We start from the raw sequence: 12,951 nt of genomic DNA on the forward strand, positions 1-12,951 counted from the left end.
ATTTCCCGCGTTAAGCGGGGTCTTACTGTATATTTCTCATTGTACCAGAAACTCTTTTGTTGTACAAGTATTATTGTATTACTGTTGGTATTCTCTATTATTAAATAAAAGTTTTTAGTGACATTATTTAAGATTTGTTTACAAGCAACTTATTTGTATGGGGCCACAATTTAAATTTTATCTAGGGCCCGCTAGAGGCTTAATCCGGCGCTGGCCATATCTACCTCTCCGTTTATGCGTTAATTACTGATAATGGTACGGTTGATAGTAATATTATTATACAGGAATGAAATAGTATTATTATTAAAAATAACTTTTATAAATCATAGAAAACACGTGGAAGATGTATAAAATCGATTCCGTTATCGTGATTATATTTGCTAAAGAAAGACACGTTATATACAATATATAGTCAACTGTAAACTTGCATTATTTAATTATTTTTTACAATTTATCGAATCTTCTTTCTGAAATTTATACTTTTTTCTGGCTCTCGAGTTGAGAAAGAAATCAAATCGAATGTTATGAAAATTTTCTGAATAGTATTTACCCATTTATTTTAGATTCAATTCCCTCAAGCAACCGAACAACGTGCTTAAGTAGGTATTAAACAAAGTCCACAAGTTTTTGAGAAATCTACAAAAACATATGCTTTAGACTGCTGCTGAAAGTGGTAAGCTTTTCAATCGTATTCTTTAACAACTGTTTGAGATCTTGAACAATCAAAGTTACACTAACTGTGATGTACTGTAGTTTCAGTTTAAATACATTCCACCATGTCACAAGTTGATAAACCGTCTAAAACAGAAAATGGTGGACTCAATCGAATATTAACTTTATATGAATTAGGTATGTTTCATTCTACAATATAAATAATAAATGCACTAAAACCTGTGATATCCAGTCTCTCGTTAAGTAAAGTTCGGCGGGAGTGGACAAACCTCATAAGATCTGCCAATTCGTTTGGCTCGTTGTTTAATACAGAATCAATACAGCTGCATCAGCAAGAAACCAGTACCACTAATTTAGCAAAAAAATCTAAATCTACCTTTCATAAAGAATTCTTAATTCGTTTCAAAATATAAAATATACAAAGTCTAAAATGGCTTCGTTTTTGACAGCCATTTAAAACTTTGCATTTATGAACTGACAAAGTAATTTACATTAACAAATATTTATTTCTAATCACACAAATTTTCCTGTTGATAATTTATGTAATGAGACACGTATCGAAGTCATTATTATGTTTCTAGACTAAAATCACGAATTAAATTCTTTACTGCTTTGTACTTTTAATCTGAATTCTACATGAAACTACAGAATCATCTATACTCTCTTTATAACTTAAAGTAGCCAGTTTTTGATCTTACGAAATTCGAAATTTACAGGTTTTACTGTATATATGCTATTTTATTTTGCTATATTTTATGGTAACATATATAATAATTCATACAAGTATTTTTTTATCTAACAATCGAAAATTTTTTCAGAAACATTTCAAAAGAATAAAAAACGACTGAAGAGATCTTACCTAACAGAAACCAGTTATATGAGGTCTCTCTTATGGGAGAATAAGAGAAGAGATTTTCCTCTAAAAAATTATTACGTTAGTTTAAAACTGCGGCAAACAGATAATTTGGGTAGTCCAATTGGTGAAATTCTTGATATCAAAAATATATTTAAAGAAGTGGATGATGAACATACGATCATTCTTGTATGTGGAGATCCCGGTTATGGCAAAACTACATTGTGCAAGAAGATTGCGTACGATTGGGCTGACGATAATCCCTCAAATAATTACTTAAGTCATTTTGACTTCGTTGTAGTCGTAACATTAAGGGAACTTCCGATTAATAAGAAATTGGAGGATGTAGTTCTAGAAGATATTTGTGGAACTTCAGAACCAGAAATGAAGGAGAAAATTCGTAGGGCAGATTTAAATGTATTAATTATTTTAGACGAATACGATAAAAATTTTTATGGTTCTGATGAAGCCAAAAATTTCTTAAGAAACGATTTCATTGGTATTTTTTCGAAAATTGACCATTATTGTGACGAGTCGTCCACATCCTGCTGAACAAATAAGAGAATGCGTGAATTTTCGATTCTATCTTATGGGATTTCCGCCAGAACAGCAGGAAAAATACGTAAAGTTGGTGTTCAAACAAGATGTTGATAAAACACAAACACTCCTTAAAATATTACAAAACGAATTTTATTTATCGTTGTCTAAATATCCGTTATTCTTGCATATGCTTTGTTGTATGCATAAGTGTAATGGATTAGAGAATATACAAAGAAAGACAGATTTGTATATTTATATAATGCAATTGATTACAAACAGATCACAGAGAAAATTACCGACATATTATTTCTATGGGGAGATAGGAAAGTATTTTTTATGGAACAAAGTTTAGTTACATTAGGAAAGTTGATTTACGGGAAAAATTCCATTAAAAAGGGACGATTCTATCCCTTCGATAAGGAACAAAAAATTACATTCGACGAAATAAAGAAACCTGACTGTAACATTTATAAGTATTTTGGTTACGGTTTGGATTTTCTTGTTCATTGCTTTGACATTGACGATAATCCTTACATTGATTGGGTGCACGAAACCATCAAAGAATTTCTCGTCGCCCTGTATTTGTATAAGAACCCTGAAGTACCTCTCTTGAATGTCACTAGCGATTCTACTGTACCACGTGTTACGGAGATTTACAACTGATGACAATTTTCTTATATTTTACTTCGGTTTATTTGGAGACGAAAAAATTCCAGAAAGTTGCTTCAAGAATTTTGAAAAAGTTGTCTTTTCGTTGGATCTTTCGATAATGATATACGACGAAATCGTCAATGAAGAAGACAAGAAAATATTTTCGAACACAGTTAAAAAGTACGAATACTCTAACAATTCACGTATCAACAATTCTGACTGGATAATTCCTTCAGACTTTTCACAAGTATACTTCATTGTTGACATCTGCGAGTCTTCCAACCCTTACGAAGATACGTTTGAAAGTATGAATAAACTTCACGTCAGACTTTTGCTATGCTATCAAGTGGAATTATTTATATTTCTGAAAATAGGGAAAGAGTTTCTTCGACCGAAAGATGCCAGAGCAATTGAAAATAATTGGGAAAAAATGGAAAAAATTCTAAATATATTGATCGAAAACACGTGGAACCAATTTGAAATCTATTTTTGTGGAATAGTTCGCGTGCCTTTTGTTATCGATCAGATTGAACAGGGAAGACGACTAAATACATTCCCTGCATATTTGCTTGAAACTTTTACTTCTGTCGAAAATCCTGCACAAGTATCGGATGCTGATATAAATCAATTATCTTACGATATGGTAGGATTGAAGTTTTCTACAAAAGATGATACCGAGGACAATTGTTTACTTATAACCAAGGATTTGTTTGAAAGTTTACAACTTTATATCAAGTTATTTCCTAATTTATAACTGCACACGTTGGAAAACAATGACACTAAATCGTCCTTTCAATGCATTTGTCTGTAGTGTAGTAATGAAATATTTGCACCATATAATTGACCTTTTTGCCAGTAGAATGTTATTAATTGATATTCATTTTAAAAGTATAATTCATGAGAAAATTTATTGTGTGACGATATAAAAGTCAGCAATCTTTTACTAAATTATATTTATATACAGATTGGTGATGTATATACTAGTGATGTAACGAATACTAAATTTGGCCTCAGCCGAATACCGAATATTCGGCCAGGAACGTTGCCGAATGGCCGAATATTCGGCCAAACTATTCGGCTTGATTAACGCACGTACTAAAATTGGCGCGCAAACCGCATTATGGCAAGGATCGCGCACTCTGCTCTCTATTGGCCCGCTGTCACTACGATTTTTCTTCCATTAGGTCTAAATTAAATTATAATTATTAAAGTTAATATGAGATGGAGCCTAACGTCTACCTCTAGTGCCAAATTGGTTTATAATTTATGTAATAGCCGTAAATAGTTCGATACGATTCGGCAGTTGTTGGTATTTAGATGTAAGTTATAAGTTATTTTATTTGCAATCGATCTTTTTAACTCTAAAATTTCGTTTTTACTACGTATTTGTAGACTGAATAGTGCCCTGAGGATATACTTTAGTGGGGACATATGGTCTGGTTTCTCCCCACATGTGGAACAGTTCAAATATATTATTAGGGGTTTTCTATTTGTGAAGTTTTGTGATATTTTGTTGCTATTGTTTTTGTCAATATTTTTAAAATTAACATGATTTCAAATGTTATCTTTTGCATATAATGAAAAATGCTCAGTCTTTCATTAAATACGATAAGTTAACGTTTCGTAAATCATTTTAAAATATCGTAAAAAATATAAAAATATACGCGAATACGAATATAACATAATTAAGAATAGAAAATTTTAAAACGTTTGTACTTTATTTAATTGTGTTTTTACTTAACACTTAATTTGTATATATTGATATTAAAATATATATTTATAATATAAAAAACTGGTTTTTTGACAAAGTTATATTTGTATATGTAGAGTAAATAATACCGTTTTGTTTTCGAATACGAATGACGTCGAATATGCAACCAATTAGAAACGTTTTTTCTCTTTATATTCTAGAATCTAGAACTTGGATTGAATCTCGATTGTATCTGAATACTGTCGGTTATTGTTAACTGTACCACGAAAATTACGAATTACTCGAAGTTACAGTTTTATACGAAAAAAGTATTCAAATTTAAATATTTTAAAACATATTACGCCTGCAAAAATATAGAAGTATTTTTCCTGATTACGTCACAAAACCGTCGTGTCGTCCACGTAACAGTTGAAACGAATACGTCGGATTACGTAGTCAGGTAATTAATTCCGTCCTGATTTATTTTAAGGTAAGAAATTAGGCTAAATAGATGTAATTTCTTGCTCGATTTTATATTCGTTTAACCAAATTTACACTTTATTTTTGTGTAATTTCTTTATGGCTGGAAAAACATTAGAAGTAAGAAACGGTAAGAAACAATTCCTACCGTTGAATTCGTTCTATTTTTTCGGTTGGAGAAATTATAAATAAAGCCATTTAATAAGTATTTTTGAAACAATTACCATTATAACGAATATAATTGTTTATCTTAATTTAAATTATGTTTTCAGTAGCAATGTTTATCTCTCGGTGTAACCGTTAAATGCGTCTTATATAGAAAACTTTTAAAAATCATAAAATACACTTGGAAAATGTATAAAATCGGTTAAGGTCTGGTGATTATATTTGAAGAAGAGAGATACGTATATACAGTATATAATCAACTGTAAATTTTCATTATTTCATTATTTTTTACAATTTATCGAGTCTTCTTTATGAAATTTATACGGTTTTCTGGCTCTGGAGTAGGGAATGAAAACAAATAAAATTTAACAAGAGTTTTCTGAATTGTATTTATTCATTTATTTCAGATTAATTTCGATCAAGCAACTGAACAACGTGCTTAAGTAAATTCTAAACAAAGTCCACAAGTTTCTGCAAAATAATCCTTCAGACACTCGCTGAAAGTGGTAAGTTTGTCTATCGCAATCCGCAACAACTGTTTGAAATCTTGAACAATCAAAGTTACATTAACTGTGAGGTACTGTATTTCAGTTCATATAAATTCCACCATGTTACAAGTTTATGGATATCGTAAAACAGGAAATAATGCACTCTATCATTTGGATACAGTTGAATTAGGTAAGATTTATTCTACAATACAGATAATAAATAGAGAAAACCTGTGATATGAAATTCCTCGTTAATAAAAGGTTGGCAGATGTCAAAGAACCTGTTAAGATCTAACATAAACAGGTTATTTTTTTGATTTTTTTAAGTTCGAAATTTACAGGTTTTATTATAGATAATTTATTTATTTTGCTACTTTTTATAGTAAGATATATTATAATTTAGACAAGTATTTTTATCTAATAATCGAGAAATTTTTCAGAAAGATTTGAAAAAATTAAAGAGCGACTGAAGAAATTTTACCAAACAGAAAACATTTATATGAGGTCTTTATTGTGGGAGAATAAGAGAAGAGACTTTCCCTTAAAGGATTATTACATTAATTTAAAACTGCAAGAAACAGATAATTTTGGTACTCCAATTCGTGAAATTCTTAATATAAAGGATATGTTTCGAGAAGTGGATAATAGACATACCAGTATTCTTGTATGTGGGAATCCTGGTTATGGCAAAACTACATTGTGCAAGAAGATTGCCTACGATTGGGCTGTCGATAATCCCTCAAACAATTACTTAAGACATTTTGACTTTGTTGCAGTCTTAACATTGAGGAAACTTAAAAATAAAACCGTGGAGGATGCAGTTCTAGAAGTTTTTTGGGGAACTTCACAACCAGAAATAAAGAAAAAAATACAAGAGGCAGATTTAAATATATTAATTATTTTAGATGGATACGATGAAGATTACTACCATTTTGAAACAACCAGAAATTTCTTAAAACATTCCATAGGTATTTTTCGAAAATTGACCATTATTGTGACGAGTCGTCCTGACTGTGCAGAAGAAATAAGAGAATCACGTGAATTTTCGATTTGATCTTAAAGGATTTTCACTCTTACAGCAGGAAGAATACGCGAAGTTGGTGTTCAAACAAGAAGTTGATAAAACGCAAACACTCCTTATATTATTACAAAATGAATTTTATTTCTCTTTGTCTAAATGTCCGTTATTCTTGCATATGCTTTGTTGTATGCACAAGAGTAATCGATTAGAAAATACACAAAGAAAGACAGAGTTGTATATTTATATAATGCAATTGATTACAAACAGATCAAGGCGAAAACTTGAGAGAAATTTCGAAGTGCCGATAGGAAAGTCTTTTCCATTCGAAGGAATTTTAGTTGAATTGGGAAAGTTAATTTACGAGAAAAATACCAATAAAATAGTGCGATTCTATCCCTTCGATAAGAAACAAAAAATTACGATCGACGAATTAAATAAATGTGTCGGTGACAGCAATAAGATTACTGGTTATGGTTTGGATTTTCTTATTCACTGCTTTGACGTTGACGATAATCCTTGCTTTGATTGCGTGTTCGAGAGCGTCAAAGAATTTCTCGTTGCCCTGTATTTGTATAAGAACTCTGAAGTACCTCTGCTGAATGTCACCAGCGATTCTACTGTACCATTTGTTACAGAGTTTACAACTGATTACAATTTTCTTACATTTTACTTTGGTTTATTTGGAGACGAAAAAATTCCAAAAACTTGCTTCAATAATTTTGAAAAACTTGTATTTTCGTTGGATCTTTCGATAATGATATACGACGAAATCGTCAATGAAGAAGACAAGAAAATATTTTCGAACACAATTAAAAAGTACGAATACTCTACCAATTCACGCATTAACAATTCTGACTTGATGATTCCTTCAGACTTTTCACAACTATACTTCATTGTTGACATCTGCGAGTCTCCCAACCCTGACGTTATGTCTTACAACCTGAATAAACTACACGATAGAGTTCCGCAATCCTGTCAAGTGGAAATATTTATATTTCTGAAAGTATGGGAAGAATTTCTTCGACCGAAAGATACCAGAGCAATGGAAAATAATTGGAGAAAGATGGAGAACATTCGAGATATATTGATAAAAACCACGTGGAACAAATTTAAAATCTATTTTAGTGGAATCGTTCAGGTTCCTTTTGTGATTGATCAAATTAAACAGGGAAGTCGACTAAATACATTCCCTGCATATCTACTTAAAGCTCTTAATTTTGTCGAAAATCCTGCAGAAATATTGGTTGATGATGCAAATCAATTAACTTACGAATTGGTTAGATTAAAATTTACTACAGAAGATGACACGGAAGACAATTGTTTACTTGTGAAGAAAGATCTGTTTGAAAGTATGCGGCCTTATATCAAGTTATTTCCTGATATATAAGTGCATGCGTTGCTAAATAATGACACTAAATCATTCTTGCAATGCATTTGTAGTGTAGTAAACCGTATATTACTTAATGAGGAATGAAACTGCACCATAGAATTGACCTTTTTGTCAATAGAAAGTTATAAATTGCTATTCGTTTTAGAAGTATATTTGACGTAAAAATCTATTTTGTAACAACATAAAAGTCAGCAATCTTTCACCAAATTACATTTAAGTATAGAATAGCCTTATACTTTCAACATTATCCGGTGTTAGTTACTTGGTAGGCGATGGCAATTATTGAGTAGAATTTAAATCGAATTAGAGCCAGTTTTTACCAGAAAATGGATGTTTAATATAACAGGATAACAATTGCTGTATGTTAAAAACTACAATTTATGTATTTTTGCACTTATTAATAAAGTTATATTAATTGTGAATAAAATCTCTGAAAAATGTTGCATCAGCCTATAAATTTTTAAAGAAGAAAACTGAGAGTCTTTTGTTTCTTTATATTCAATCAGGACTGTCGACAGCTTACATGGTGGTTCTGGGATAACGCGTGCTCACTGTGCCATTTACTTTTAACAAATGAAATACATAAAATGCTGATGTCGAGTCTTCCAATGGTTACTATGGTAAAATAACTACGCGAAATGTGAATAACGTCACACCTTCCATGTAAGTTAACAACAGTGATTAATCACGCACACAAAGATTCCGTGTAGGTGACAAGCGATGTGAACTTGGATAATTAGCGGGCAAAGATTTCCCTTTATCCGATTTGATGGGCTGTTCGGTCATTCCAAGCTGCAAATTTAACCATTGTCTTTGTGTTCACGAGCTTTCGATTCTGATGGTCTTTATAATGATTTTGCCAGGAAAGCTACGTAACTCGTTGCTGGATTTTAGAATAAATTCGGTGTAGAATTATTAATAAAATATTTGATTTTTAAATTATTTTCATCGATATTTCAATCAAAAATACTCTTTACCAGAAATAATTTCTTTATTATTTCTTAAATTAATTTCCTCCCGTAGAGAGTGCTGTTCGTAGTAATGCGGCGTGCGCGACGTTACGGTAGGCAGCGAGAGGAAAGAGAAATGGCATGGGGAGTGAAACAGACTGTTATTTTAGTAGGTGTAGACGTTAGCGTGTGGGTGTGGGTTGCTGTGTTGTACGTTTTATTAAACTCGAAAGAGAATGAAGCGTTGGTAGTGCCAAAATCGAAGGTGGAAACATCGAGACAGACGATAATCAGGACGAAGATCCCTAACTGCGCGGTTGGCTCCGTTATTGGTCGACACGCAATTTTTTCCTTGAAATTTAGTTCATTAATAGATAGTTATTGAGTATGCCACACAGGAGAGACCAACGAGACAAAGGAAGATTGAAAACCGAACACTATACTCAACAAAACGTGTCTAATAATCCGGATTTAAATTTTTAAAAAGTCTAACGTCATAACGAACGTGAGCGCACATAATCCACGTGACACCTAATAGTTACGTGTTGGCGTAGAACTGCACAATTAATCAATAGAGAGGTTGAGGCGCAAGTTCAAACGTTAAACGTGTACGGCAAGCAGAATTACACGTTTGACGTTTTAAGTCCAAGTAAAAATCGTTGAAGTCCCGTTCACAACATCACGTGACTCAGAACGTCGCGCACTGACTCACGGGTAATTTGTTGAAAAAATAACGGATAAATTTCACATCGAAAGTTACTAGCGAAGGTAAATATGAAATTAAACTGTTTAAAAGTATTTATAGATGTTTAATAACACTAAATAATTATTCTTTTACTATAATTAGCGTCGTGTTTTTTCCGGGAAACATTAGGAAAGTTCCAATGCGTTTTTCCTGTTATCACGACATACTTCTGTTGAGAGAAGTAGTGGCTGTAAATCCCTATGCGTATGAAAATCCGAAAGACGCTTGGAAAAGTAATCTGAAAATTTACGGACGTATTACACTGTGGACGGTAGAAGATGTGGGAAAAGAACAACTTTACTTCTACAATATTATGACAAGGTAGTAGACGGCCATCTTGCCTCTCAGATATACAGTCGGTTACAAAAGTATAAGAACACCACAAATTTTGTAATTTCTTATAATTTATTTAAATTTTTTTATTAGATAACAGATTTACACGTTTTAAGACAATTACAAAAATATCATTTTCAAGCTTTTAATCTTTTAATAAATATAATAGAAGTTATCACTTTTCACTTGTTACCAAAGCATAGATACACATTCTAAAATTACATAAAAATAAATTTTAAATATATTTTAAACACTTTTAATGTTTGGTTTCACCCCCTTTGGTAACAGTTATTTGAAAAATTTTGTTAGGTGTGGAGTTTATTACTTTTCTAATTGTTCATTCTTAATTTTATCCCAAGTATCCATTATTGCAATTTTCGATTGATTTACAGATTCATATTGTTTTCCATTTTGATAAACAATGGCTGTTAAAATTCCCCATAGATTTTCAATGGGATTTAAATCTGGACTACACGAAGGCCAGTCAATATTACACCAATATTTTCTTTTTTAAACCAATTTTTTGTTGATATTGAGACACGAATGGGAGCATTATCTTGTTGAAACTACCATTTATGAATAGTCATAGTTATGAATTGTCATAGTTTTTAAAAGTTTTCGAAACATTTGCATGAGATACATCTATTGGTGTTTCAGCAGCAGCTTGCCTTGTTTACATATTTTTATATTTATAAGATTCAAAACTTCTCTCTCATTTTTGGATGTTAAACATGATATACGTTGAATATATGAAAAATGAATATTTGTAGAAAAAAATTTATGCTGCTTTATGAAATGTAAAAAAACCTGATAAAATAATTAAAATAATGATAAAAAGTAATTAATAGCGAGGTTGAGGCCAATGATTTGGACGCGTAAACGTGTACGTCAGACGTTCAGTGGCGCTTTCCTGTAAGCCTAAAAGTTTGACAATGGCGTTTGGAAAGTCAGTGGAATCGTGCTCGACATTCCTAACGCCATTGTCAAACTTATAGCTTACAGGAAAGCGGCACTGAACGTCCGACGTACACGTTTCCGCGTCTAAAACTTCGGCCTCGACCTCGCTAATATTTCTAGTAACAGTTTCAAAATAGATTTCAAAAAAACAAAATTTATGGTGTTCTTATACTTTTGTAACAGACTGTAGAATTTACGCTATTTTTAAAAGTATAAAATAGAGAAGTTGAGGCCCACGTATCAGCGCAAAACGTGAATGGCGAACGGTCCGATCTGGCAATTTTAGACGGTCGATAATGGCGTTCGCTACGTCTACAAAGGCGAGTTTACGATCGGTTAAACTTCTTCATTTTTTGTGTTTGGGGTTAAAATTATGTCTTATTTTATTAAAATAACGATTATGTAAGCATTGCGAATAACATTTTAAAGAAACAGACGATATTAATCTAGAAATTATTTAATTAGTCAATTATTTATGGAGTTATGTGAAGTGTCGATAAAGTTTTTATAGCTGTGTTCATAAAATAGCTTATCATAGTTTTCCTTTCAGAATGATCAAGATATTTTTAGAAAAATTTGATTTAGAGAGAAAAAAGAGAGAAACGTTATTAGAAACAGTTTTGAAAACTTTGAATAAAAATTAAATAAAAATTTTTATAAAATTGAAAAAATTCTTTATTTACTTATTGATTACATTCTAAGTATTTGTCCAATTTGGGGAGTAAACAATTATAAAAATGTAATGTTGCACTATTGTATAAGCATGTGTGACAGTTTTTAAGTAGTGCACCAACAATATACAGTTTACCAACAGGCTGAAGATACAACTTCAAATCTTTTTTAAAATCTAAAAAAGCAAATATCTGAATTATTTTCCCAAATACCCATTCCACACACTCTCTTACTGAACTCATTCTGGAATTAAAAACTTCTTGCTCAGGTGTTCAGTTATCACCTCGGTATGGTGTAATGTGGTGTTGACGCAAAGGATAACCAGAAACTTCATATAAAAGAAATTGGGTCACTTTCTCAGAATCGCAGCTAAATGCTTTAACAAATTAGATTCTCTTAACATTCCACTGTCACGACGTCTTCCTTCTATTGGTTTAAATAAATTAGCGATCGTAACATCGGGGGTAACCACTGATTGAAATTTTAAACAATGTATACGTTTATGGCCACCGAATACCCTTTGATGTATTTTTGGTAGACAAATAGGACGTGCCGTTCCATCTACGAACCCCCACATTTGTCAAAAGAGCACCTTTTGCTGTTATTACTTGGCTAAATAATTTTAATTTTTCTCTTGTTAGTTTTATTTTGTCGATATTCGATAACAATTTCGAATGGCTATTGTAAATGATATTCAATGTTTCATGCACAAATCTTAAAAGATAATTTTTGATCTTCTTAACAAAACAGAAATATCATCAAGTCTGTTAGGAATAAACTGCTCTTCGTAATAAAATACATAATGCATCAATTCCAAATGAGCGTGATCCATTTTCGCAAATGATTACAGATGGAAGGCGTAAAGCAGAATGCAGATGAAACAAATCGTCTCTTGTAAATCTGTGAAAATTTTAAATTTTATACGTATTACTAGCAGGTAGGCCCGGGTTGCTCGGGAAAAAGTAACGGTAGCGTAGATTAAGATTATTACGTTATAGTCAACCTTACCCGTTTTCACAGAATGCAAGAATTGGGTCCCCCTGTTTCCAGACTAATTAGAAAACTTTTAGATGGGTCTAAAAATATGTTCGATTTCCCGCAAAAACGAAAAAAACTGCATCTGCGTCTTGCACGTCGCTTTCTCTAACAATTCCATTGTAACGAAACACTTTTATTGTTGATGGAAATGTTAAGTCTTAATCCTGTTCCCTCTCCCCCGTGGGGAGAAATTTCGAAAAATCCCTTCTTAGTGTGCGTTCTCGTGACAAACCTTAACTGTCTACAAAATTTCAACATTCAACTCCTAACCGTTTGGGCTCTGCGCCGATTATCAGAGCCGTAAGT

General features: G+C 31.9%; 1 protein-coding gene across 1 annotated transcript; it reads left to right on the forward strand.

Moving 5' to 3' along the window:
• The first annotated feature begins 5,268 nt into the window (after window positions 1-5,268).
• On the forward strand, window positions 5,269-6,593 carry LOC136980583 (NLR family CARD domain-containing protein 4-like). The gene is made up of 3 exons (XM_067276722.1): window positions 5,269-5,557; window positions 5,643-5,729; window positions 5,980-6,593. Exons 2-3 carry the CDS (start codon window positions 5,660-5,662, stop codon window positions 6,591-6,593), a joined length of 684 nt encoding a protein of 227 aa, XP_067132823.1. The 5' UTR covers window positions 5,269-5,557; window positions 5,643-5,659.
• Window positions 6,594-12,951: the final 6,358 nt, after the last annotated feature.

This window comes from Centruroides vittatus, unplaced genomic scaffold (assembly GCF_030686945.1).
Source record: "Centruroides vittatus isolate TY-2023 unplaced genomic scaffold, ASM3068694v2 contig_715, whole genome shotgun sequence".
Lineage (NCBI taxonomy): Eukaryota > Metazoa > Arthropoda > Arachnida > Scorpiones > Buthidae > Centruroides > Centruroides vittatus.